Here is a 27,449-nt window from a genome sequence, read left to right as displayed (position 1 = left end):
CAGTAGAAAGAAAGAACTGATTCCTTCCTGACAGTTGTGTACTCTGAGACACACACTCACACACACACGGGGAATGAAGGACCCTGGGTGATGGGAAGGGATCCTGCCAGGCCAGTTTCCATGGTGAACTGGTAAAGACAGAGGATGTGCTGGTTCCCTAGCAGCTTCACCCTGGTGGAGCAGGTAATCGTTGGCCTCCTCTCCCCTCTATAAAGGTTTCCTAGGGATTGAGGTCACCACCCCATGCCAGATTCTTCAAGGAAACTGACAAGCCAAGACCATGAATTAATATATATGTGAAGAGCCCTCTTAGTGGAGAAAGAAATGAAAAGGAGCATCCATCTTCCAAGGGAATGGGTGCTAGCCCGAGGACCCATTTTGTAAGCTCAGAGAGCCCTCTGCTGGGAGATGAGATTCCCTACAGATGGTAGGGAAAGTTTTGGGGGATGCTGAAGGTAGGACTCTTCCTGGACACTTACCTAGACACTTGGAACATGGAACAAGTGAAGATCCAGAGCTAGACAGGATTGCAGTTTATTGACACCATGACATGACAGCTGTTGTCACTGGAGGAGGAGGAGGTTAGTGGGGACAAGAAAGAGGTTTCAGTGGACCTCACTGGAACCTTTCCATCCACCCTATTCACCTTTTAGCTAGAGGTCATGGGATTCAAAGTAGAGACCTAATTCTGTATCCTGGAGTCACTACCATCCACATCTTTCCTAATCTCATCTTCCATTTGGTCCAGATATTGATGCCTGGGTCCCTCCTCTTCTTGAGGTAATGGGCAGGACCTTTTCTCAAGAAAGAGAAGGGCTGCTGGTGATGGCGCACACCTTTGACCCCAATACTCAGCAGGCAGAGGCTATAAGATTTCTGAGCTCCAGGACAGCCAGGGCTACACAGAGAATCCCTATCTGAAAAACATAACATATCAAAGAAAGAGAGAAAGAAAGAGGAAGCTGCAAATGTAGCTTAGTGGTAGAGTTCTTGCCTGGCATATGTGAGTCCCTGGGTTCTTCCAGAGAAGGGGTAGATGGGAAGGAAAGAAGCCGGGGGGGGGGGTGTATCTAAGAAGGGTCAATGAAATACAGAATTGCCTGTCTTGAGATTGTACACTCGAGGCCTGTGTTTAAGCACCATTCCCACACCACTCCCCCTGTGAGTGGGTATGGGTAGTGGCAGTTCCTGAAGGGAGAAATGCTCACTCTCCCTTTGTGGCTTTATGATTGGGGAACAAATTGGAATTGTGGGATTTCTGTCTGAGTCATGGCATGAGTCATCAGAACAGACCAAGAAGGCCTAAGGCCGTCCTCGAAAGCACCCCCATTGCACTGTGTAGGGCAGCACACCCTACTGACACTCCTTTGTTCCACGAGAAGAGAGGAGCCATTCTAGAATATGGGGCACAGCAAGCACGAGCCCCCTGCCTCTCTGATCCCAGCACTGCTTCCTCTGGCAGCCCAGGCCGTGAGCCGGCTTTTGGAGCCAGCCATTCGAAACCTGAAGGATTATGCTCTGCTCTGTTTGGCCTGCTGATATCCTTTCGTCCATGTTCTGGGATCCAGAGGCTTGTCTTGTGTCCAGAAAGGTGAGGTGCTGCTAAAAATGACTTGGCTAGAGGAACAGTCTAGGGATGGAAGTCTCACCTCTAACCTGGCTTGCTGCTAGGTGGGCAGGAGACTGAGGAAGGAAGCCAAGTATCATAACATCTTAGAACAGCATTTGTGTACTTAGCTTCCAGGACCAAACATAAAAACATATATGTTACGTGTGTATGTCTGTGCACACACACAAGCATGGGAGGCATGAGTTTTGTGACTTGCTCTTTGAAACCAGAGAGGAGAGGAGAGGCTTATAGGAGTGCCGCCCCCCCTTCTAAGGGGTTGCTTAGACTGTGGCTGCTGCCCACATCAAGCCCCCTGCCCAGTACCCGGAAGATTAACAAGCTGTAGGATTGCAAGGTGGCACCAAAGAAGCAGCCTCAGGAGGCAAGGAAAGGGAAGAGGCAGACTCCCCTCAAAGCCCCTTGTTGTAGTAGACCACATCGATGCTGGGGTTTTGTGCTTGGATCTGAGCTCTCAGCTCCGGCTCCAGCCTGGTCACATGTATGGAGCTGCAATAGAACAGCACAGGCTGGATGAGTGTGCCCTGGACGCAGCATCTCAGACACAGATGCCCAGCTGCTCCCAGGGGAAGAAAGCGCTCCTGCTTTCCAAAGGGCCGGCTCACTGCCATTCCCCCAGCCCAAGTCACAGTGCCTACAGGCCTCCCCCGAACACCGAGGGCCTGAGATGTGGAGCCCTGTGCAGAGACTCTGGCCCAGTCCAGGGGGCATCACTCACCTTCTCTGAGGGAACAGAGCGCAGCACAGGGGTGTGGCAAACACCAGGCTAGGGGAGAAGAGCACAGGAAATGTCTGTGAGACTGGCCTGAGCGTTCCCTCCCTGCCCTCCCCCCCGCCTTATGGAGGGAACCCCAGGAGTGAAGGCTTTTGTGAGCTCTCTCCCAGCCATGAAGGTTGGACAATGGAGCCAAAGGACCATTCAGGGATGTCAAACTCAGTCTTGATATTGGATTCTCGCTGAGGAAAGAGCCTCCCAAGCATTGATCCAGAGCCCCGTGATCAGAAAGTGACAGAACCAGGAATAAAATAGGAGGGGACTCCTGAGTTGTACAGGCTCATTTGTATGGTTTCCTTTAGTGGATGAAGACTGAACCCCTCAACTAACGGGTTGACTTTCAAGGGCAAGAACCTCTAGGACCTCCCCTCCAAACACACACATGTATTTTGCACTGTGAGTATCGATCCCAACTGGATGTAGGATTGAGCGGTATATGTAAGCATCTCAAAGGCAGTAAGTGTCCACCCACACCCAAAATGATAAAGGCTGTCCCCTGTGTCCCCCTCAAACCCCTCTGCACACTTACCAGAAGCCTACCAGTCCCACTTGCAGAGGCGCCCCCAGCCAGGGACGGCGCTGTGGGGAGACAGAGAGACAAGAGAACGGCTTGCGACCGGTTTTCCTAACCTCCATCTAGCTTTCCCTACCATGGTCCCAGCGTGCGAGCCTTCCTCTGAGTCCTTGGACATGTAGATGTTTCTCCCCAGCCAGTGACAGGCTGGCACCTTCATCTGGCACTTCCCACCCCAGCCCTACCTGCCGCCTCTCTGAATTGGTTCCCGTGATACTCTCCAGCCATCTTTCTCTTATCTCACTTTATCCAGGAGCTACTTTCTTCAGAAAGCCTCCTTTGAGTCTCCACGCACTTCCTGTCATCCCAGTGGCATAAATCTGTCCCTCTCCACACCCTTCTCCATCCACAATGTGTCAGCCTAAGCTGGCCTCAGGGCCTTTGAACTAACTGTTCTCTCTACCCCAACAACTCTTTGCCTGACTCACCTTATTCTTTGGCTCTTCCAAGGCCCCATCCTTGCCTAAACTGTTCCCCAGATAGTAGCAATTACTCTGTCCCACTGGTTTCCTACAAAGCATATTGCATAACTTTACAATGATATGTTTGTTTTTGTTTGTTTGTTTGTTTCATTGGTTTTTGTTTTGTTTTGTTTGAGAAAAGGTCTCATTGTGTAGCCCTGACTGGCCTGGAACTTTGTATGTAGTCCAGGCTGGCCTCCAACTCACAGAGATCCACCTGCCTCTGCCCCTGGAGTGCTGGGCTTACAGTGTGCACCCCGGCGCCCAGCTCCTATTGCTTGCCCCATTGTTTGTTGGTCTCTGTACTAGACTGTTAGCCTCATTCAGACGGGGTCTACAACTATCTTAGTTCTGTTCAACCTGTCTGGCCACAGTCTGTGCTTAATACTGATCTGTGAATAAATGACTTGATGAATGAGCTGGATCTTGTATTCCCTGAGCCTTGCTTCTCTACCTTGTTTGTGCATTCATGAGTATGTATGTGTGCCTGTTAGTGGGGGACACAGTGAGTGACATTATGAGTGTGCTATCAAGCAGCTTGATGACCTCTGGGGTTCATCTAGTTTCTTCAGGAGAGACTCCATTTCCTTCCTTCTGTCTTCTCCCTCACTGTTCCTTCCCTCCAGCCCAATCTTTCTTCATGAATGAATGAAGGTGTGGAGGCAGGGGAGGGAGGCAAGTCTCAGATTCAGGCAGCCTGGAGAGAGGACTGGGATAGGTCATTTCTCCTCGACACCACCCCTCCTGGGGCAGGATAGGTAAGAGGGGAGTTGTTTACCTTCAGGAAGTCTTTCTTTTCCAGAGCATTCATGATCACTGGGGGAATGGCTGAGGGGAGAGCAGGACAGTGAGAGTGAACTCTAGGAACCTGAGGGAAGGCCTCCCTCCCAATTCCTCCCAGATTTGCTGACTCTAGTTGTCAAAAGCCCCTGAGAACCTCAACCCCTTTCTCTCCAAGCCTCCTAAGCTCCACCCAGCCATCCCTGCCTCACCCATGGCCGGAACTGCCATGCCGATTCTTGATATCACCACCTGGAAGATTCCCTGTTTGGCAGCAGTCACCGAGTGGCCAAGCCTCTGACCTGCCTCATCAGTCACTGGGATGCCCACCTGCAGCTCCCTGAGAAGAAAAAAGGGCTGGGCTCAGCTCATAGGCAGCACCTGGAGACACTGTGCCTTCCCCACTCAAAGACTGGTTCAGAACAGCTCCCAGGGTGTAGGGTAGATCCCAGAGAGAGTAGAGAGGTACCTGTGCTAGCCCTGCCCAGCCAGAGAACAAGGGTCATTTTGGGTCATTCAGTGTGGGTTAGAGAAGAACTACAGTGTAGGGTGATTCCCAAGGAATTGAGATCCAACATGATCCCAGTATTCAGTAGGGGAAGGCAGGCAGATCTGTGAGTTCAAGGCCAGCCTGGTCTACATAGTGAGTTCCAGGACTACACAGAGAAACCCTATCTCAAAACAAAACAAACAAACAAGCAAACAAAAAGGCACGTGGAGCATTATGACCAACAGGCTGGTACCACAACTGCCAGAAATGTGACTTTCTTGATGGTGCATAAGACACCTCAGGGTACATTTTTGCTTACTGAAAATCACTGTCATCCTGACCATCATATATACCACTAATCCTCACTCAAGTCATGGAGACCTGGTCTGGCTGCTCCCCAACACCACATGCCCCTAGCAGCAAGTTCCCAGGGAAAGCACCCTCTGTAAAACTGTGGGTCTGCCCACACCCCTCAGTCTCACACCTCAAGGCGAGTTCTCACACAGTGGGGCCTGCTTGCTCTCGAACACAGGATGAGCATAAGCCAGGGCCCAGCAGCTCACATCCAGTGGTGAAGAGGACCAGCCGTGCACCTGGCTGTTCTGCAGGAGTGGAGGGCATGTCATGTATGCTCTGGACATCCCTGTGCCAGGAGCCAGGACCACTCACCTCTGCCTCATCAGGGGGATGTTGATGCAGTTGGCAGCGGCCACAGCGGCAAAGGGCACAAATCGGCCAACTAGTGGGGGTAGGTGCTGGGGAGGAAAGGAGGTGTTCAGTGGCTCTGAGGCCCACGGGCAGAGAGGAACTCAGCATGGATGGGAGCCTCTTGAGAGGGTAACAGGGAAGAAGGAAAGGAGTAAAGGGTTAATGAGAGGCCAGTAGTGGTAGGGAGACTTCACCTTGGTGAGAGACTTGAGTCCCAGAGCGGTGGCCACAGCCCCAGTGGTGGCACTCACGTAGGCTGTTCCCAGCTGCCTGTGGAGGAAAAGGCTAGGTCATAAGATGAAATGAAGCATTTCCTTTAGGAACGGTACATGTTTCCATGCAGGTGGTGTCAGACAGTAGCCTCCCTTTCCTGTTCCAGCGCAAACTTATGTGAAAGTCCTTCTCTTTCTTTAAAAGGCAAGTGGATCCCCAAAACAACTACAAAAGGACTGAGTGCCCCCAGGTGGTGGGCAAACAAGCAGATGAACAGAGAGCTGAGACCCTGGCACAAGAACCCGGAACAGCTGGGGAGGAGGCCTTGCAGGCATAAGGTTATTGTGTAACTCAAATGCTGATTTTTGTACCCCCCATGTTTGGTTGCAATCCTTGTTCTATAAACTCTGTTCCCCAATTGTCCCCTGATGGCCAATAAAACACCTTACAGCCAATTGCTGAGCAGGTGAGAGAATAAGGCTGGACTTCCTGCCAGCCAGTGGAGGAGGAGTTAAAGGAGGAAATAGGGGATTCAGCCACAGGGAGAGGTCCAAGAGGAATCAAGAGAAGGAGCTGGAGCAGGAAAGCTACAAAGCGCAAGCATCTCTGGGATGTACGATGGGAAGCCAGATTAGCTTAGAGAGTTAATAACAGAGTAACAACTGCTCAGTTCTTGTGCTGTGAAGCTTACTATTAAACAAATATAAAAGAGTCTCAATTATTTGTGGGATAGCCGGGTTAAGAGAGAAACTAAGAAAAACAAACAGTTTTCTCTCACCGCACAGTGATGGGGGCATCCCCACTGCGATTGGAGTAATTCACAATAGCATTGAAGGACTGGTTCACCCACTGCCAGAACACCACAGTCGGAGTCTTCCTGAGGGTGCAAAGATGGACTACTTACAGCTGTCCCTCCACGGTATTCCCCCATCCTTGAACCCCCAACACTAAAACCCTCAAGGGTCCTTAATTCAGGTGGGGCTTAAGTGATGGTCCCCAAACTTTGCCCTTGCCACTCTTGCAGGCATTTGTCTAAAGCAATGGAGGCTGGGTTCTGATGAATGGAAAGAATTCTCACATATTTTCCACCCACTGTCCTTCACCCAAAAGGGTGCAGAAAGGACGATTCTTGTCACCATGCTCTGGAACACAACACTCAGGAAGGGCATACGGGGTAAGATTTACCTGTAGAAGGTGAGCATGCAGCCAGTGATGGTCATGTTCATGGGCACCTGGGCTGACATGCGGCCAATCAAGACCACCTTCTCCCCTGTGTCTGGATGGAATGCTGAATCATACACATACTTGGCTCTCCAGAGCTGGTCCTCAGTGAGCCCTGGGGTTGCCACACCAGCCCTGTAGAAATTGGCAAGGAACCAGCAGGCTGTTGTGGGGGTCAGACCTGCCCTTCCTGTCTCTGCCGCTTGCCTCAGGGAACTCTGGGCAAAGGACCAGGAACTTGAATCAAGGAGCAACCTGTTCCTGGGGGAGGTCAAAGCTTCTCATGAGTGTGTTCTCCTATTTCTACATCTTTGGTGGTCTCACATTCTCTCTGGGGTCACAGTGATGGTGGTTTTCAAAGGGTCTGAAATGACTGGGGGCCTTCCAAGAGACAAACCTCCTGAAGAGAAGAGGATTGCCTTTCTCTCTGCATGCGACTCTCCTTTGTCCTTGCAGAGTGACCGCACTGGGAATGGTCAGTACAGAGGATCTGTGCACTGCAGAGCCGCCTGCCTGTAAATCCAGTTCTGCCTCCTCAATCCAAATGTCCTCAAAGCCTTTATGCTAAAGTGCTGTGTCACAGCCGGAGGAGTTGAGGCAGGTGTACCTGTAATTCTGCACAATGTTCCGGGAAGCTTCCAGCTGTTCCCCGGACAGCAGCAGGTTTCGAGGGTCAGTAACTGTGAAGAAGTGTCGTGCTCTGCCTAGGAATGTGCTTTGGTCCCATCGAGGTTCCTGGATGTTGATATTTAAGGGCAAGTCCCCCATCTTCTGCAAGGCAGCAAGAAGAAGGGTCAGGTCCAACAACTTCACTTTGAGGAAACTTTGGGGCTCTGCCCTGGTCCCAGAAACTATGACCAGTCCTTGCAGAGCTCAAGGTGACTCCAGATCTGTAAGCAAGGGCGAGGGAAGGGTTGTTTTCTAGGTAGAGTCTTAACCAGGCACCTAAGGCCACTGAGGAGGAGGAAAGACCAGAACTAAGAATATAGCTTTCCTCTCGCTGTGGCCTGGTGCGGATTTTACACGGCGAGGATTTACCTGTATGTGGTTGATTCACTAGCAGCAGCTAATCCGGAAGAGCTATCTTGAGCTCCTGCTGTAGCAGTAGAGAACACGGATAACATGCCCAAGCCCATTTCAGCTTCAGGCCCTAGCTGCTCCAAGACCTAGATAAACACTTCCAAGGCTGTTTGGGAAAATGACAAAAGGCATCCCACACTCAAGGCCCTGCTTGGAGGAGAGCAGGGTCATAAGGCGCCTGAGGCTGACAGATACCAGATCTCACACAGAGCTCTCGGGTGGCAGCCATTTGTGAGAATGTGCGCGTGCACACGTGCCCTCCAAACCCATTTGCCTCAACTCCTGCACAAAGACCCGGGGCTCTCCCTGGTCCCTGGTTGAACAGGGCTCCACAGACACCCATCAAACTCTCTCTGAGCCATCTACCTCAGGAAAGGGCAAGATCCAGTGGATGCCCCTCCACCCAGCACAGAAAAAGAATGCCTGGAGCAGCCGTCTGGCTGTGCTGGGCAAAAATCCTGCAGAATGACTAATCCCCTCCAACCCCACTTCCTCCCTCACAGTAGACACCGCCCGACTCTCACATACTCATACACAAAGACAGGCACGCCCTCCCCGGCACACAAACAGGTTAGATCCACACTGTATACATTTGCCAACCAGCCAGAATACCGTTACACACACACACACACACACACACACACACACACACACACACACACAGCCATATCTATCAGTTGCAAACATTGGAAAGTATGCCTGCACACAGCCTCAGCCAACCAACCCTCCTTGTGCCCTACAGATCCTAACAGATCTCGCAATACAGAATCTCCACGAGAGAGCGCGCCTTTGATGGCAAGCCTCCTCTTCTGACCCCAAGCCCTCACCCCCACGCTTTGCTGACTCCCAAGGCAGCAAGCACTCACGCTTTCCGGGGTTTTCAGCCTCTAGGAGCTCTCAGACCCGCCTTCCTCACCGCACTCTGCTTTCCTCCCAGCCATCACCCGGACGTCACGCGTGACGCTGAGCAGCAGGGAAGGGCGGGGGCGCCCTAGGCTCTTTCGCTCAACCCACTCCTCTCTTGGCAGAGTTCCGGGGCATTGCGTGTCTTATGGAGTGAGTCCCCCAGACCAGGCCGTTGAGACCAGACCCTGCCCAGTCTTAGGAAGCAGTTCTGGCCGTCTTCCCAACCAGAAAGGGGGGGGGGGAGGAGCCGCCCCACTCTCCTCCTTCGCTTGCAGTCCCTTGGCTTGCCTCGGGAGGCTCCCGACCGGGCAGCACCCAGTCTAGGTGCACAGGGCGCGGGTAAGCGGAGTGGAGGGCGGGCCTCGGATGGTGCGCCGCCCGGAGGGACTCGGGTTACTGCTTGTTTACTTGCTGGCTGCCTTGGCAATGGCTTCTGCCCGCTTGGGTTCTGGAGTCTGCTACTCCAGAACCTATGGGCCGAGTCATTCTCATTACCATTTGCGTCCCTTCTCATCCACATTCCTGTGGTGCCTGTGCCTCTTCTGTGTCCCTAGCCCTCTTTACCATCCAAGCCCCCAGCTCCACTGTGCCAGCAGTTCCTTTGCGCCCCCAACGCTTATCCGTGCACAGACTGAAGCTCCAGTCCCTGGGGTGTGCACAGCCAGAGTCTTCCGAGATCTCTGCCCGCATCCAAGCAGGCGCAACGGAAAGATTCCTCTCCCGCTAGTGTTCCGGGATCGGCTGCTCTGTCTTGCGGACTTTCCAGGACACGGTGCCCAGGGAAGCATTTTTTTCGACTCAGAGGGTGAAGAAGGCATCACACACGCACCCCTCATCCGTCAGCACCCAGAAGACGGCCGCTGCACACCCGGGTCCCAGCACTCGTTCCTGCTCTTCTCAGGCTCACGTTCAGCTCTTTCGCTTGGGACATTCTCCCAGAGACCTCAGGAGTGACTACGAAAGTGGTGGCAATTTCATGAGCCGGGGAAGCTAGCATGACCTGGAGAGGACATGATTCGAGTCGTCAGTGCGGGGGCTCCAGAGCTAACCCCTAGGTTCCAACGACCAGCGGGGTTCAGAATTAGGGCGGGCAGAGCCCAAAGGTATTAGGCAGGTGAGGAGCTACAACCCGGACGAGCTACCAAAGGTGCCACAAGAGAATAACTGGCGGCCCCGGCAGCCAATAGGATCCCAGGACGCCCAGGCCAGCCCTATTCCCGCGGCCGCGCCGAGCGTGGGCGGGGTCCTTAGTTCGTTTAGTGTCTCACGCCCGGCAGCGGGCGAAGAGAGCGGCGGCACAAGCGACCAGGTGAGAGGGCCGAGTCCTTGGGGTAGAAGGGCAGGAGGGCTTAATGAGAGGAAAGTCTGCTTTTCGGGTCACAGAGATGCTCTGGAGGGCGTGGCCCCTGGTTTGCACTAGCGATTTCTGGGGACTCTCTCCAGCAGAACCACCAGTCATGGGATAGGGTCTTGCAGCGATTTTAGACCCGCAGCTGCAGCCCGGAGCCTGGCGGTCACCTGGGGAGTGACTGTGGGGACTGCAGCTGTCCCAGGTCCTGAAGTCCAGCTCCGGACGCTAGCCCCTACCCATCTACGTATACCTAGGAAAGATGCTGCAATACACTGTCGTGACACCCATTCTTCTCACACTGTTTAAAGTTGAAGAGCCTGCTGGAATCCCATTTCCGCTCTCTGAGCCTCAGCTGAGGACTGGAGACTGGGCAGATGACTCAGTTGAGAGCAGCCACGGAGGGGCTCCCCAATGGCCTTGTAGAAATAGCTTCCAATATCCAAGATGGTGCTGAGCTGGGAGGATCTCCTCTGGCCCCAGGGCAAGAAAGGCGAGGCCCCAAGATATAAGAGGGCAGGGTTCTCAAGGCTGGGGGAAGTGAGGACGTACCAGGGCAGTCGGACAGCACTCAGACTTCTCCCCCAAACCCTGTGTTTCCTACACAGGTTCGGAACCGACACTCCTAAGAAGCATTCAGAGTGAGGGTACATCAGAAAGATTCCTCTCCTTCTAGTGCCCTGGAATCAGCCACTCTGTCTTACACACAGGGTGCCCAAAACAGGGTGCCCAGAGAAACTTTTTTTTTTTTTTTTTTTTACACACCTACTCCAGCCCTACAGAGAAAGCTCATGGATCCTGGAACACCCAGAGCCAACCCTTGGAGGACTAGCAGACCCCATGTGGATCTGTAGGGCTCTGCTGCAGCCTCACCACCATGGCACGTGGCTTCACAGTGGGCTTTGACCCTCTGGGTCTAGGAGAACTCAGCTCTGGCTCCCTGAGCTCCCTCTCCTCCCGAGGCCACCTGGGCAGCGACTCAGGCGCCACAGCAACACGATACCTGCTGAGGAAGCAGCAGCGCCTGCTGAATGGGCCCCCCCGCGGAATCCGAGCCTCGTCACCCATGGGCCGAGTCATTCTCATCAACTCCCCCATCGAAGGTGGGTGTGGGGCCAAGGGAAGGCTTGGATGGGGAGTACTGAGGACAACAGGAACCATTTAGGGTCTGAGGCAGAGCTGGTATGGTTAGGGGAATTCAAGAGATGGGAGTCTTAGGGAAGGGGATCATCTTTCATCTACCCTTGCCTATCCTGCAGCCAATATTTTAGGACTTCGGGCAGGACTGTGAAGTAGTCAGAAGTTGGAGATGGAACCATGATCTAAGGAAAAGACATGCATTGGCAGGCTGCTGAATCAGCCCCTTCATCCCTGGAACGCTGCCTTTCTCCTGACCCATTTGCATGTACCTTAGAGAGCGGCGCAGGAAGGAGATCTCCCACCAAGCAATCCGTGGTGTGGCCGGCACTGTGCTGAACTGTGGAGAATCAGTGCCCAGGCTTCAGAGCATGGGGGAGGGGCCTAAAGATACAGCAGCAAATGTTCAGGAACAGGCTGGGGAGAGTACCAATCGGAGGAATGAGAGCCAGGGAGTGAGCACCAGAGCTGCGCCCTTAGGAGAGAATGACTGTACATGACCCCTGGCGCTGTGTCATTGCACATGGATTCTGAATCTACCCTGGTTAGGTCCTGTAGGGGACCTGGACAGATGAAGATCAGCTTTCACCTTTGAGGAATGTGCAGCATCGTCAAACTTAGAGACACAGAAATAAGAACAGCTGGTGGGGGAGGGGTTGCAGCTACCCGCCACAGAAAGTCAGACTTGAAAAGCATGAAGCATAATAGGGCAGGTGCTTGAACTACAGTGACAGATGTGAGGCGACAAAGAGTTTTCGAGCAAGGCAGAGCCTTGAATGCCAGGAGGGGAGTGAGGCCCTGTGGGACTGGGCTCTCGTGGACAGGACCAGATAAGTATCTCCAACTCCTCTCCTCTTTCTTAGCCAACACAGTTCCCCTGGCTGGATCCCAGACTGGACTTTTCAGGTCTGGTATTTCGTCTGAGGCAACCATGAGTTTCTGTCCCCTTCCAAGGTCAGCTGGTCAAGGGTGGATTATGCTGCCCAGGATATGGCAGGCATGCTCACTTTCTCATCACTTTCTCATCACTGTCACTGACCACCATAGGCCCCGCTCAAGGCACTGCTGAGGTCACCTCTGCCATTCTGACCAAAAAGCAGAAATCTCCAGAGACAGAAAAGATGAACCTTTCTTTCTCTATTTCTCTCTCTCTCTTTCCTAAAATTTATTTCTTTTTATTTTATGTATGTCTGTTTTGCTTGCATGTATATCTGAATGAGGGTGTCAGATCCCCTGGAATGGGAATTATAGATGGTGATGAAATGCAATGTGCGTGCTGGGGATTGAACCAGGGTCCTTTGAACCAGGGACGAGAAGCCAGTGCTCTTCACTGCTGAGTCATCTCTCTTGTCCCTCTTTCATTGTTTGGTTGGTTGGTTGGTTGGTTGGTTGCTTTTGAGACAGGGTTTCTCTGTGTAGCCCTGGCTGTCCTGGAACTCACTATATAGACCAGGCTGGTCTTGAATTCAGAGATCACCTGCCTCTGCCTCCAGAGTGCTGGGATTAAAATGTGTAATCCTGGATTTTCATGTTTTATTTTATTGGCATCCAGGATTTAAGCTGTGGAATGAGTGGTTTGGCTCTTTTATTTTGCTTAAAAACCAAAACAAACAAACAAACAAAAAAAAAACACCTTTTATCGGTTTTGTGATTGTTTCTTTTAAAGATAAACATGTGGAGTATTGGCTAGCCCAGAACTTGCTGTGTAGACCAGAGCCATCTCAAACCTGTGGCAATCCTGTCTCAGCTTCGGAGTTTTGAGACTACAGACGTGGGCCCTATACTTGGCTTGTTTGCTTTTGAGATGAAGTTTCACTACAGCTGACCTTGAATTTCTCCACACACAGGCTTCAGTGTTCTAGGTGATAAGATTTTTATATCTGGGCTACTGTAGCTAGCTCTTAAATTGAAAATAAAAACCAAAACAAATAAAAATTTTAAGCAGACAAGGCGGTGCCCACTCACAACCCCACACTGGCAATAGTCTCCTCAAGATCACCACAGCCTACACCGTCAAACTCAAAATAACAGGAGCTGGGGGCAAAGCTCAGGGCAGCAGAGTGCTGCCCCGCGTCCCTCACCCTCACAGCCTGCCAGGGAGCCTCCAGGACTCTCATTTTAACAAGTTTTCCAGTGGTGCTGTGCTGGCTACTCTGACCTCATGCCCTGGTCCAAGCTTCTCTGAGAAAGCGATGTCCAGAATGAGAAGGGATGAGGACAGACGCCAACCCTGTCCCCCAAGACAAAGTAAGGATATTACAGGAGGGGAAAGTTTCTAGCTCATAGGAGGCACACAGAAGGTCAGAATGGCTGATGCCCACTGATGGAGGAGAGGGCTGCCAGGAGAATCAGAGGCAGACGTGGAGGGCTGCGCAGGGCCAGGCAGCCTCGAGCTCCCCTGAAACCCACAGGAGCCTCTGATAGCTGATAGAGCACACTCAATTCCTGCGTGAGAATGAAAAGCAAGCAGATGATGGGGGGCTGCAGGGAGGGTCAGGTCAGGTGAGGGAGAGAAGGTTCCATCCTGGGAGAACCCACCATCCTGTTCTCAAAGCTCGGATGTGGCAGGGTGGGCTGGCCCACACGTTTACTCCCAGCATTCAGGAGGTACTACACAGTGAGTTCCAGGACAGCCAGGGCTACATAGTGAGACTCTGTCTTGAAGAAGCAAGAACTAAAACAAACAAAAGCTCGGATGTGACATCCTTACGGCCTAGGGCATAGCGGTCCCCAAGGAGGAATTGAGAATAAAGTAGGCTGGGGAGAGGGAGCTAAAGGCTTTTTAGCCAAGACTGATGGAACCTGAAAACTGTATGATGACAATCAGTTAGGAGCTCCTAGGGCCTCTGTCTTTGTCCTGTATCACCCTTGTCCAGGCTGTCCTTGGGGAGATTTCAGCTCTATCCTTCCTGGCCACACATTGTAACATGATAGACCAAATGGAAGCGTGTGTGCATGTGCGCACATGCGAGCGCATTTTCTCCCTCTCAAACACCTCTGGAATAAACCTTGCCTGAAGGAAAAATAAATTTCCCTTTCTTCAGTGGGACCAGCTTGCAAAGCACTCTTGTCCACCCAGCAGGTACCTCTGAGCCTCACACATGACCTCCTCTCTTTTCACTGCCCAAATCTCTCCCATCTCATTTCTCTGAGGAACCGTCCCCTCGGCCTCATCCCTGGCCCCTGGGCTCTCAGGATGCACGGCAGCACGACGGATTAAAGTTTCTGTCCTCAGATAGTCGTGTATCAGCTCAGCCCCTAGAATCAGAGGCTGTGGGATGGGAGAGGCCTCCGCAGTTCTGCCATAATGTCCCGGTCATGGATGTACTGAGTTTCGGTTTTCGTGCCTCCAGATAGAAAGCTTACCATCTGTCTCAGAAAAAAAAAAAAGAAAAAGAAAGTCTGTCTCTGTCTAAATCCCCTGCGTTGCGCACGCTTGGTTCTGCCTTTAAGTTACACCAAGCATCCAAAGCCTTCCGTGGATACCTTCACAGCTGTTTGAAGTTGGAGCTCATTTTGTTGCATGCTGAGAGCCCAGACTCTGCACAATGGAATCTTGAACTTTCCTTTCTGCTCATTCGGTTCTCAGAACGGCAGATTTTCAGAGATTGAACATAAGAATTCAGAAAACATCACACACACACACACACAAAGTGGAGGGGAGGGAGAAAGAACAGAAAAGAAAAGGAATGAACAGGCTGTTCTACCCCGTGTCCACATCGCCAGTGAGCGGCCTGTAGTCTCAGACTCGCCCAGAGGGAACTTGTATATCACCTCCATTTAGGACCCTGAGTATGCTATGCTCTGGATGGCTCTGCACAGAAGCCTAGCCTCTGCCGACACCAAGCTGGGGGCCCCAGATGCTCTGCGGCCAGAGCTAACGTGGAGGTCACACCTGTGTGATTATCCTCACAGCCAACAGCGATGAAAGCGACATCATCCACGCGGTTCGGGTGGAGAAGAGCCCCTCTGGGAGACTGGGTTTCAGCGTGAGGGGTGGCTCTGAGCATGGCCTGGGCATCTTTGTCAGCAAGGTGGAGGAGGGGAGCAGCGCAGGTGAGCAGGGGCCCCTCGGGGTGAGCATGGTTTGGGATGTGCCTTCATCTTTTGATTGGTAGTGGAAGCCTGGTGGCCAAAGATAGGAACCTGCTCAGAGGGCGGGAAGTGATGGGAGGCAGAACCCACCCTTGGTGAGCGGATTGGGGGAGAGAGCCCAGTGTCAAGGGTCACATGGAGTCCGCTTTGAGGGCTCACCCTTCCCCGCTCCTGCCCAGAGCGGGCTGGCCTGTGTGTGGGGGACAAGATCACGGAGGTGAACGGGCTGAGTCTGGAGAGCACCACGATGGGCAGCGCTGTGAGGCTGTTGACCAGTAGCAGCTGCCTGCACATGATGGTGCGGCGCATGGGCCGCGTGCCTGGCATCAAGTTCTCCAAGGAGAAGACCACATGGTGAGCAGCGCCTGGCCTTGCCCGGAACCCCTGCCCCGTGTCGCCCCCGCCCCTTCCCAGCGGCTCTGCGCCCCCCTCGCCCCCCCCCCCGCCAGTACCCAGCCAAGCCATGCATTCCTCTGGGCACCTCCCCTTGGGGCCTTGTAGGGAACAGAATCGGGGCTCTGGGGCTTGGGGGAGCAGAGAGTGGTAGAGCAGATGCTTAGCATAGTTCATGGGGGGCGCTTGGGAGCCACCCCCAGCACCTAAAGCAAGACAGAAAAGGGGGGCCTCAGCACGTTGTGGTTCGGGTTGTTTCATTGGTTTGATGAAACCTATATTCCACTGAAGTCTGCCGGGAGACGCTCCGCCCGCTCCCCAAGGGAGTCACCCTTTCCCCAGTCCATTGCCGGGGCTTTTAGGCTGGGTGCTCCTGGAGGGGCTGGGTCAGGGCGCGTTGTGCTGTGGCAGGGTGGACGTGGTGAACCGGAGGCTGGTGGTGGAGAAGTGCGGCTCAACGCCGTCGGACAGCAGCTCGGAGGACGGCGCGCGGCGCATCGTCCATCTCTACACAACCTCCGATGACTTCTGCCTGGGCTTCAACATCCGCGGGGGCAAGGAGTTTGGCCTGGGCATCTATGTGTCCAAGTGAGTGCTGGGGTCAGAGGGAACAACGGGGTACCGGGGTACCGAGCCGGGAGCAGCGCGGGAAGTGGAGTTTGGGGATGGGTCAATGCACGTGGCCTGGCCAACTAGTGTCAAAACAAGGGCCCCTTCAGGAAGGCCTGGGGTGTTGTCAACAGAAGGGGGCCAAGGAATGTAGGTGGGCACTCCCATAGCCAAGTGAAGGGGTCTGGGTGCGAGGGAGGTCAGGGTCTTATCGACCCACACCCGTCTGTCCCCAGAGTGGACCATGGTGGGCTGGCTGAGGAGAACGGCATCAAGGTGGGGGACCAGGTCCTGGCGGCCAATGGGGTCAGGTTCGATGACATCAGCCATAGCCAGGCCGTGGAGGTGCTGAAGGGGCAGACGCACATAATGTTGACCATCAAGGTGGGCCAGACTACATGGGAGCAGAGGGGGACCAGGTGGGGGGGGTCGGGGGGAACCCCTCAAGACACCCTCGCTCCTTGCTCGGCCACTTGTGTCCATTCCACAGCCACACGGAAGACAGAGCAGGAACTCTCATGCCCGTTTGGCAAAAGAGGGAACTGAGGCTCAAACTGCTACCAGTCAGTTGCTTGGCTGGTCAGTAGCCTGGCCTGGCTTCCCATATTTCTAGCATAGTAGCTCCTCTTTGGCAAGGCCTCTTCGGAAGGCCTGAAGGCGAAGAAGGACTAATGAATGGGGTAGGAGTTATAGCTGTGTGCCAGGCCTGGGTTGTGGGGATCCCTTTCTCTCTCTCTTTCTCTCTGTGTGTGTTGTTATTGTTGTTGGAGAATTTCACTATGTAGCCCAGGTTGGCTTTTCCTATGCAGCCATGGCTGGCTACATCAGACTCTAGATCCTCCCGCCCCAGATTCCCAAGCGCTAGAATCCCAGGTCTGAGCCACCCTGCCCAGCTGTTCAACACTATTTTTGAGCACCTACAAGGCCAGGTGCTGGGGTGCACAGAGATCAGGACAGACCAACAGGGCCTCTCTGCTCCCAGGGGACAGCAATCATCAGATTTTGACAAACCTCTGCCAGGAAATTAGCAGGAGAGTGGGATAACTGAGGAATGGTCAAGAGGACAGTCACCGAGCAGTGAGAGCCAAAAAAGAATGAATCAAGCCATGTGACGAGCTGAGGGCAAAGGCCTGAGCTACAAAGGGAAATGGCATGTTTAGAAAGCAGGCCTAAAGCCGGTTGTGGTGGCACATGCCTGTAATCCCAGCACTCTGAGAGGCAGAGGCAGGTGGATCTGTGTGAGTTTGAAGCCAACTTGGTCTGCAAAGTGAGTCTAGGACAGCCATGGCTACACAGAGAAACCCTGTCTCGAAAAACAACAACAACAAAAAAGAAAAAAAAAGGAAAAAGAAAAGAAAAGAAAAGAAAGCAGGCCCGATGGACCTCATGGAAAGGAACAGAGCCGCAATGTCCACCCCTATCCCCTTGTCCCATGTCTCCCAACTTCCTACCTGCTCCTCTGATGCCCACTATATCTTTTCCAGGAGACTGGCCGGTACCCTGCCTACAAGGAGATGGTTTCTGAGTACTGCTGGCTGGATAGGTGTAAGTCTGGAGAGGTGAAAGGGAAGAGCTAAAGTCCAAGGGTGGGGCTGGGCTCACTGTGGTGGGGGTTGGGGAACCAGGATGCCCTCAGGATCTTCTCAAATCCCAGAGATGCTTCTAACCTTCACTGAGGATTTCCAGATTCAATGCCAGGGTCTTCTAGGCCTCAAGTCCCAGTGGATGAGGAGAGAAATGGCTTTCCAGGGCCTCCCTGATGGCAATTCGAGCCGCTGGCAGCTCTGACCTCTGCTGATAACCCTGGGTTTCTTCTTCCGCCCCAAAGCCCAAGGATAGTCTGTGAGCATGGCTGGGTCTGAAGGGAAGATAGCAGGCCCCTGAGCTACCCTGCCTCCTCTCCTTTGCAGTGAGTAATGGGGTGCTTCAGCAGCTGTCCCTGGCCTCCGAGAGTGGTTCCAGTGTCTCCTCCTATGCCTCCAGTGCCCCCTGCAGCTCAGGCTCACTGCCCTCTGACCGAATGGATGTCTGCCTGGGACCTGAGGAGCCCACTGGCCATGGCCCAAGCTGGGAGCGAGCAGACACAGCCATGCAGACTGAGCCTGATATGAGCAGCCGTGTGGAAACTTGGTGCAGTGTCCGGCCAACTGTCATCCTCAGGGACACAGCCATCCGCTCTGACGCCCCCTCTTCTACCCGACGCCTTGATTCTGCACTTTCGGAGTCCCCCAAGACTGCTCTGCTGCTGGCCCTCAGCCGACCCAGGCCTCCCATCACACGATCCCAGAGCCACTTGACACTGTGGGGTATGTTGTGGGAGTGCCACTTTCCACACAGGCCCTAGTCCAAACAAAGCCTGCCTCACACTCCAAGGAGCAATCCCTTTGGTCCCAGGGCTTAGGCCAGGTCCCAGGTCCAGCCCCAGAATAGCCTGCTCTAGGATTCAGTTCACTAAACAGGCCTGGGCCCCAAACCCACCCCAATCCCAGCCCCCAAACTGATAAACCCTGGGCCCCGAACCAGCCCCAACTCCAATTTCTACAGGCTGGGATGCTCAGGCCTGTTCAGTTACAGGTACATACCAGACTCCCTACATCCCTAGAGCTGTGTGGTAGGGGAGAGGTGGAAGACAGCAAGAAGACCCCATCCACTCCCACTCTGGAATGGCTGCCGATCCCTTCTGCCTCCTCTCCCTCTCTCTGCCCTTTCCTATCCCCACCCCTGTCCCCTCCTTCTCTTCTGCCCACCCTCCAGCCCCCTCGGGGGCTCCCTCCTATCTACAGAGGAGAAGAAGCAGAGGAAGAAGGAAAAGCCAGGATCTCCTGGGGAAAAGGGGGCCTTGCAGCGCTCCAAGACGCTGATGAACCTCTTCTTCAAGGGAGGGCGGCAGGGGAGGCCAGCAGGGGATGGTCACAGAGAGGCCTGGACACTGGACAGCAGAAGCCCCACCAAAGTCCGCCCTCGCCTGGACCTGGAGAAAGGTAGGTGCTGGAACCCATCTGGCAGTTCCAGGTTGAAATCTACCCCCAGACCCCACCACTCACAAGTAAAACAGAAAGGTTAAAGCCCATTTCTCCTCCTCCTTCTCCCCCCCCCCCTCCTTCTCCTTCTTCGGTTTTTCGAGACAGGGTTTCTCTGTGCAGCCTTGGCTGTCCTGGAGCTCAATCTATAGAACGGCTAGACTCGAACTCATAAAGATCCTCTTACCTCTGCCTCCCGAGTGCTGGGATTAAAGGCGTGAGCCACCACCACCCAGCTTGAAACCCATTTCTTTAGGCACAGAGAGAATAAGTGAAATAGCAAATATAAGTCAGTGCTTTGTCTAACTCCCTAAGGTGCTCTGAAAATGGGGTGGCCACTGCCATCCTGTCATCTTCCCCCTTTTTTTTTCCAGAAATGTAAAGTGACAGATAGACTCAAGGCACAGCAAGAAGTGACTAAGCTGTTTGGAGTCACATACTCTTGAGAGTGGTGGCACCTTTGCTAGGAACCCTGGCTTCACATCCTCCTTCCAGACCACCACAGGCCAATACAGTTCTATCACTATCCCTGGGGAAAGCCACTTCTCAATCAGGGCTCATATGGCAGAAACACACAGTTAGTCATGATGATATCATGACTGAACCTTAAGACCTCAGGCATGCTAGACAAGTCTTCTTCCACTCCCAGCCCCAGCCCCAGGTGAACTTTCCTAAGGCCCTTCACAAGGTGACCGCCAATCAACCCTGTTGAGGCTCAGAGACCAGACCCAACACAGATGAGTTAAGACTCACAATCGCGTGGGACGGAAACTCAAGTCCAGCCAGCCTAAAGTGTGTTTCTAGGCTCAGCCACTGACTTTAGCCTGTCTGAGGGTCAGACAATGCCAGCAGACGTGTCTCTGTCGAGCCTGTGCCTCGACCTCAGAAGGCTTTGCCAGCATGGAGGTGAGGTGGCCATCATTCCTTAGCAACCCTGGGGACAGGGAGTTGTGGTTTTTCTTTGTTTTATTATTATTTTTTTATTTTTTGTTTGTCATATCATTTTGTAGTCCAGGTTGGCCTCGACCCCTCATATATCTGCCTGTGTCCACCTCCCAAGTGCTGGGACTAAAGGCATGTGCCACCACACCTGGCCAACGTGGATATTTTTAAACAGTTGCAGCTGAAGGGGTCAGGCAGGGCTCTCACAGCCTCCTGGGGCCATCTGTCATGCTGAGCAAACCATTGTGATGTGAGAGAAAGACAAGGCAGGAGCCAGTCGTGACAGCGTGACAGACCAGTGATTTCGCTGCTGACCCTGGGCCGTGTGGCCAGCCAGAATGCATGGGCTGAGAATGGAGGGGTCACTCAGGAGACAAGCAGGGCGCTGTGTCCAGAAGCGGGAGTGAACACTGCTATGAGGAGGCAGGCAGGGGATGTGTCTGGAGGCCTCAGGGTGACAGGCCAGTAAGAGAGACATCTCTCCAAATCAATGCTGTGCTGCCAGCTCCTGGCCTCACTCCCCTCTCCTCTCGCCTTTACCAGGTTGCTGTTTCCTCATGGTTCTCAGCCGGCCTCTCTGGCCGATCCTCTCTCCTTCCAAGGCTCCTCTTTCTCCCTCTGTCTCTCGAAGGTAGGTACCACGCAGCTCTGTCCTTGGGGTTCTTCTCTTCCTACATTTCCACATAAACCTCCATCAGTGTTTATCCTGCCTCGTCCTCTGATCTACATCCCTCACTGACCCCCACCCCCACAGTGAGTGAAGTCCCTAGCTGAGTATGACCTTGAAAGCTCTCAAGAGCTCTTGTCCCTAACCCTGACTATTTCTAACTGGACCTCCTGATCTAGCTGACCTGAACCTCTTTCCTCTTTACAGCAGGGAGCGTGGGGCCTGTGCAGAAGTTTGTCACCTGGAGACTGAGACGTGGTAAATGCAGTATCCCAAGCCCCTCCCCACAGTCCCCCACACACTGTAAAGCAGCAGATGGGGCGCGGAAAACCAAACTTATCAGCTTAGTGGTTTTGAACTAAACTCATTTAGAGCTGAGCCTATGGAGTCAGGCAGAGAACTTGGCTAGCTTACTAGAAAGGATAGGGGCAGAGAAGAATTCGGGGGTGAGGGGGTCAGGTTAATATGGCAGTGACTCAGGAGCTGGCTCTCCGCTAATGGCACTCTGTTAGGGAGAAACCCTGTTGGGGAACAGGGGCACAGTGGGATGCTGTCCAGCGAGCCTCTGTCCCTCAGCTGGCCTCTTCAGAGCGTCACCTCTGCCAAGAGAAACTCTACCCTAACAGCTCTCGTCACCCTCACCACCCTCTTGCCCCTGCCCTACAGACCGGGAGAGGGGCCGGGCCCTGCTCTCTGCCAGGTCTGGAAGCCCCTCTGGCCAGGCGCCCAGTGTAGATGAGCAGGTGCAGGCCTGGGAAAGCCGACGGCCCCTCATTCAGGACTTGGCGCGGCGGCTGCTGACCGACGATGAGGTCCTAGCAGTAACTCGTCACTGCTCCCGAGTAAGTCTCTGCCAGGGCCCTGGTCCCTCCTTGCAGGCTACTGTACCCTGACCAGTACCTGGGCTTGTTTCTGGGAGGCCAAAGGCTCCCAGGCAGGAAGGAGAGAGACAATAACTAGAGTCTAAATCCCCCCCAGTGCTAGAGAGCACTGTGAAAGTCTGTAATCCAGGAGATCTGGGAAGGCTTCTCAGAGGAGGTGACATTTAAGAGGAAGATGGGTGACAAACAGGAGGGAAAATCCTTGTAGGCAACCTTGTGCTCTCTCTTGTCCCCAGTCTTGTCTTCATCTCTCTTTCCATTCCTGGGACAGTCAGCAGGGGCAGCCTTATGCCAAGGGCCTGTTCCCCCAAGTAGGTTATCCTTTGCTCCCATCTCAACCCTCCCCCAATACCCACACTAGTCTATTTCCTTTCTCTTCAACCAGTCCCAGGAGGGAGTCAGTTCTGGAGGACTTCCTGGAGCCTTAGTGTTGAGGAGGCTGCAGGGCGCTGCTCCCCCCTCCAAGAGCACTGTAAAGTCCTTCACTCTCAGCCTTTCTCAGGGACCCCAGGGGCCCTGTGGTGGCTTCCTATGGGGAGCATGCACACTGTGGGCAAGCTGAGCAGTTCCACAAAGTCAGCTGTTGCTCTTCCTTCACCCCGTGCATGATGGGGCTGTGTGTGTGTTGTTCTGATGTGTATGTACATTGGCACGTCTATGGGGTTGTTCTAGCTCCTGTGAGCCTGCAACTCTGAGCTCTGGCCACTAGGAGGGGCTCTGTGTCTGCATCTTTCACCAGCACCTTTCCCGCATCCCTCCTTTCCCTGTCCTCTTCATTTCACCGTGGCTCTATTTACCCTGTAGGCTCCACCTACGACCCACAGGTCCCAGCGCTCCCACCCTTCACCTTCTGAAATGGAGCCCGAGGGACAGGCAGCTCTCCCTACTGGTCATGATGTGATGTCCTGACCCCAGGGAGGCTTCCCTCCCTCCTGGGAGCCATCCTTTCACCTCTCTTACTGATTCATTCACACTTCCCTCGTGAGGCAGAAGAGAGTATAAGTTTTTCTTGTTTCTTCCAAATTCCGAGACTTCCCTGGTGTGACACCACAACCTGCCAACCCCAGATTTCCTGGGATTTTCCAGGGCTTCTACCCAGCTGAGATCAATTATGAGCTGCGTGGCGCTAGGGGTTGCTGGCCCCATAGTACTTAACCTATTCTGCATGCCCTCAGAACACGCTCCTCCCAGCTCCCACGCCGCTCCTGGAATCCACTCTAGAAGAGTTGGTGGAGTGCTCTCTGCTTCCCAGACATCCATTCCGAGCCTTCGCCCTTCTTTGAAACTCACATTGCTCCATTGCAATGGTTAACGGTTGACTACCGTATGAGGCTCATCTGTCCCTATTCTCGCTAGAGTCCCCAAGGCTTTGGAAGAAGGTCTCATTATCTGTGTCTCTTTTGCCGCCCAGGGTCTAACAGTAGGTGCTGAATTTGGGTGTGTGGACTTGAGGGACACGCCCATATATGGCAGCGAATTGTTGATCTGAGTCCCTATAATCATGTGTGTAGTTTAGGGAACACAAGCACACATACTTTTTTGTCTACTCCAAAATATTTATTGATGATTGACTTGCGCCCCTATTTCTGGGTCTATGCCCATAGGAATTAACTGTCCCTGGGTCTCTCTGAAACTGTCTCCCTTTCACCACCAGGGGGCGGTATGCCGCCCAAGTAACTTGACTCCCACTATTCAGTTCCCTAGAGTCCGTGGGTGTGGCATCCGGGCTGGTGGCATCCAGGCAGTGCCAGGCAGAAGGGTACAGAGTAGAGAGGCTGTGGACCCACTCCTTCTCCAAGGTCACCACTCTAGCCCTGAATAAAGGGTGGGGACAGCCAGGATCACAGCCCAGTGTTTAGCCTGGGAAAGGGGGTAGGAGAGAGTATGGCCCCTGTGCACTATTTCTCTGCACCAGAGCTAGCAAGAGCTGGATGTCTTGGGTGCCAGCCTTTCCTCATATTTCCTTATCTGTGTGGCTTTAAGCAAATTCTCCCCGAGCCTCAGTTTCTTCTCTGTAAAACAGGAATCATCTCAAAGTGGCTGCCAAATGAAAGACTGCATATAAAACACTCAGAAAGTTACCGTCCAGATGTCATTATTGCTGTTGCCATTTGTTACAGACCTGCTGGTCGCCACAGGCAACCACAAGGTCATTTGACATACCACCTTGTGGACCTTGGATAAGGTGACCCTGTCTTAAAGTGAGGATGGCTAGAGGGGCCCCAGGGTCCCTGTGTGCCCTGGTGTTTCCCCACACAGCTGTAAAGTTGCTGGGGCTGTCTGACCTGTGCTGTCTCTATACGCAGTACGTCCACGAGGGTGGAGTGGAGGACCTGGTGCGCCCCCTGCTGGCCATTCTGGACAGGCCCGAGAAGCTGCTGCTGCTGAGGGACATCAGGTTGGGAGGGGCTTGAGGGAGAGGGAGGGGCAAGAAGCCCCAGTGACCCTAGGGCTGTGTCCCTCCATGTCTGCAGCCCTGAAACCAAGCCCTGCTTGCCCCACCTCCCTGCCCTCCCCCAGGAGTGTGGTGGCCCCCACAGACCTCGGCCGCTTCGACAGCATGGTGATGCCTGCGGAGCTGGAGGCTTACGAGGCTCTCAAGAGCAGGGCAGGTCAGCAGCTGGGGCAGGACTTCTGGCTCCTGAGCTCCAGTGGGCGGGGGGGGGGGGGGAAGCAGAGGGTGGCACAGGCCCTTTGGCAGGCCTATCTGGGAGCCTGGCAGGGGTGGCTGGCCTCTGACCTGCTCTCTTCTCCAACCAGTGCGACCTTCTGCTTTGAGACCTACCAGGCAAGACACGCCACCCAAGCGTCACCTCATCACTCCTGTGCCTGGTCAGTCAGAGTCCATAACCTGGGGAAAGGGGACAACCCCGGGGACACTGGAGCAGGGAGAACAGGCCTTCCAACCTTCCTCTGAGCAGGGTCACTGTTCTCAGGAAGGAGAGCCCTGTCCTCTGGCCATCGCTATCTCAGTCACTCATACCTGTATAGGACATTGTAAAGCTACACATTTAAAAATCTGGTCTCTCAGGCCGGGTGTGGTGGTGCATGCCTGTTATCCCAGCACTTGAGGAAGCAGAGGCTGGTGGATCTCTATGAGTTCGAGGCCAACCTGGTCTACAAAGCGAGTCCAGGACAGCCAAGGCTACACAGAGAAACCCTGTCTCAAAAAACAAAAAAACAAAACAAAAAATAAAAAATAAAAAATAAAAAAAAATCTGGTCTCTTGGCTATGCCAAAGTAGAGCTGCATTACAGTGCAGAGTGCTAGGATACTATCAATAGCTCAATACTATTAATAATAGTTTGGTTTATCCACCTGCTCCAGTATCCCTTTGCCGAGGGGCACTATACACTGGACCTGAGCAAATCCAAGCCTTGTTTGCACATACTTACACATACAGACAACAGTAAAAACCAGGGTCTGGAAAGATGCTCTGGGATGGATGGTCAGGAAGAGCAAGTTAACCTTGACTCTATTCCCCAGACAGTCGTGGAGGCTTCTACTTGCTGCCAGTGGACGGCTCGGAGGATGACGATGGAGAGATGAGGGAGAGGCTTGGGGGCCTTAAGGTCTCCCTCAGTGCCTCTGCCCCTCGACACCACCACAAAGGAATACCTCCTCTCCAAGATGTGCCAGTTGATGCCTTCTCTCCTCGCCGGGCATGCGCACCTCCTCCGCAACCGCCTCCTGTGGCGCCCCGGCCTCCCAGGCCTAACTGGCTACTGACAGAACCCCCAAGCCGAGAGGACCCTCAGCAGAACCAGAACCAGACCCCAGCCCAAAGCCGCAGCCGCAGTCAAGGTCGAGGCAAGGCCCCTGGGCGCAGGCGCTCCCCTTCCCCGGCACACATCACTGCCGCCACCACAGCCAACGGGCGTTACCACAGGCCTCGGAAGGCAAGGCCCTGGCTTCCACGACCTCTGGATGGGCAGGTGGCCAAGGTGGAAGCCAGGCAAGGGCCCCTGGAGAATGGAATTGGTGGGACAGCGGAGGAAGCAACCAGGAACGCTTCCGCTGGGGAGCTGAGGACAGTGACGCTATCCAAGATGAAGCAGTCTTTGGGTGAGTCCAGGTAGCACCAGTTAAGCGGGGTGGATTCCTGGGTTTGAGGGAGGTTGGTGAGCCAGGAAAGGAATCTCAGTACTAAGGTAGATAGTTGGAGAATCTGTTTGGAGGTTGAGACTTGAGACATAAGCCAGAGGTGAGGAGACAAGGGCTGGATTTGGGAATGGGGTTCTATGCATCTCCCGGGAGCTCAAGGTTTGGGGTAAGGCTGTCACTGTGCTTTGGATCTTACCCAGGCATCAGCATTTCTGGGGGCATCGAGTCTAAGGTGCAGCCCATGGTGAAGATAGAGAAGATCTTTCCAGGAGGTGCAGCCTTCCTCTGTGGGGCCCTGCAGGTGGGTGAAGCACCCAGCCTCCCAGGGCTGAAGTACAGCAGGGTCCGGGGCTGTCCCACACTTCTAGCCAGGCATGTTCAGACCAGGTCGTAGGAGGGTACAGAGGTCAGGCCAGTAGGATGGGCAGGCCTAGAGAAGAATCTGTCCCCTCATGCTAGCCTGGGCCTGAGAATGGCCCATCCTGTTCCATCTCAAGTCCCAAGGGACAAAGGGCCATTGTCTGTGCCCCACCCTGCCCCCAACGGCTCCAGGCACAAAAGTCCTATTGTCCATTTCCAGCACCCAGATGGGGTAGGAGTGTCCTAGCTAGTGGAGGTGAAAGGCCCTGCCTTCAGGTTGGGTGGTGGGTGGGAATGACGTGAGGGCTGAGTATTCCGTCTCCATGCCAGGCTGGCTTTGAGCTGGTGGCAGTGGATGGAGAAAGCCTGGAGCAGGTGACCCACCAGCGAGCTGTGGACACCATCCGCAGAGCCTATCGAAACAAGGCTCGGGAACCCATGGAACTGGTGGTCAGGGTCCCCGACCTGCTGCCCTTATCTTCTGACCTATCAGTGGTTAAGGACCAGAGCCTTCCTGCTGACAGTTTCTCTGCCCATGGACCCACTGATGATACCCCGATTCCCACCCAGCTACCTCCCACTGAGGCTGGGCAACTACAGCACGCCCCCAACTCAGCCCTTCAGGCTCCTCAAAGTACCCCTAAAGGCTCCCCTATTCCCAAGGATCTGCATGAGCCTTTCCACTGACCTCAAGTCCCAACGCATAGGCACCTGTCCTATCTGCCTGGAAGCCGAGATGCCACACTGGTGCTCTGATCCACTCAAAAAGGCTCTCCGGCCTTCAAGATAAGCTGGGTGTTCAAGAACAAGGTGCTAGTGGACAAACTGTGTCATTTGCAGTCCCTAATCCTGGAGTGCTTCCCAGTGATGGGACAGAGAAACTCAAGACTGGTGAGAGTTTTTTTTATGATGCCCCTGGCTCCCTGGACCCTGAACGGTTTAAACTCTGAGTCCTCAAGGAGGCTGCTGTATCCATCCCCCAGGCTCACGCAGTGAAGAGCAGCATGGCAGGCTTTTCTAGTTCCTCAAACCTCATTAAGACTCATGTTGTGGGTCCC

At 53.8% G+C, this 27,449-nt stretch overlaps 2 protein-coding genes across 9 annotated transcripts; one reads left to right on the top strand and one right to left on the bottom strand.

Moving 5' to 3' along the window:
- Positions 1-518: 518 nt before the first annotated feature.
- Sfxn3 (sideroflexin 3) lies at positions 519-9,057 on the bottom strand. Of its 3 annotated transcripts, XM_055591682.1 has the most exons (12): positions 8,796-9,057; positions 7,888-8,035; positions 7,457-7,620; positions 6,814-6,984; positions 6,407-6,505; positions 5,610-5,685; positions 5,377-5,462; positions 4,430-4,557; positions 4,216-4,265; positions 2,932-2,981; positions 2,346-2,393; positions 519-2,116 (listed from the first exon to the last, which is right to left on the bottom strand). In XM_055591682.1, exons 3-12 carry the CDS (start codon positions 7,615-7,617, stop codon positions 2,020-2,022), a joined length of 966 nt encoding a protein of 321 aa, XP_055447657.1. In that variant the 5' UTR covers positions 7,618-7,620; positions 7,888-8,035; positions 8,796-9,057; the 3' UTR covers positions 519-2,019. The 3 variants fall into 3 exon arrangements, with proteins under 3 accessions (XP_055447657.1, XP_055447656.1, XP_055447658.1); XM_055591681.1 differs by lacking the exon at positions 7,888-8,035; XM_055591683.1 differs by lacking the exon at positions 7,888-8,035 and having other exon boundaries at positions 7,457-7,617.
- Positions 9,058-10,034: 977 nt separating this feature from the next.
- Positions 10,035-27,164, top strand: Pdzd7 (PDZ domain containing 7). 6 transcript variants are annotated; one of them, XM_055591680.1, is made up of 18 exons: positions 10,035-10,144; positions 10,792-10,830; positions 10,958-11,286; positions 15,236-15,376; positions 15,595-15,769; positions 16,220-16,396; positions 16,654-16,801; positions 17,902-17,962; positions 18,328-18,723; positions 19,201-19,398; positions 21,254-21,304; positions 21,713-21,888; positions 24,234-24,325; positions 24,448-24,539; positions 24,688-24,759; positions 25,414-25,992; positions 26,232-26,332; positions 26,722-27,164. In XM_055591680.1, the coding sequence occupies exons 3-18, from the start codon at positions 11,061-11,063 to the stop codon at positions 27,076-27,078; spliced, it is 3,042 nt and encodes a 1,013-aa protein (XP_055447655.1). In that variant the 5' UTR covers positions 10,035-10,144; positions 10,792-10,830; positions 10,958-11,060; the 3' UTR covers positions 27,079-27,164. The 6 variants fall into 6 exon arrangements, with proteins under 6 accessions (XP_055447655.1, XP_055447653.1, XP_055447650.1 ...); XM_055591678.1 differs by lacking the exons at positions 24,234-24,325; positions 24,448-24,539; positions 24,688-24,759; ... (1 more) ...; positions 26,232-26,332; positions 26,722-27,164 and adding an exon at positions 20,923-21,010 and having other exon boundaries at positions 19,296-19,398; positions 21,713-21,772; XM_055591675.1 differs by lacking the exons at positions 24,234-24,325; positions 24,448-24,539; positions 24,688-24,759; ... (1 more) ...; positions 26,232-26,332; positions 26,722-27,164 and adding an exon at positions 20,923-21,010 and having other exon boundaries at positions 21,713-21,772.
- Positions 27,165-27,449: the final 285 nt, after the last annotated feature.

The sequence above is a fragment of the Psammomys obesus genome, unplaced genomic scaffold (assembly GCF_907164565.1).
Source record: "Psammomys obesus unplaced genomic scaffold, mPsaObe1.curated_primary_1811, whole genome shotgun sequence".
Taxonomy (NCBI): domain Eukaryota; kingdom Metazoa; phylum Chordata; class Mammalia; order Rodentia; family Muridae; genus Psammomys; species Psammomys obesus.
The sequence above is the reverse complement of the archived record's forward strand: the minus strand, read 5'-3'. Positions and strand labels throughout refer to the sequence as shown.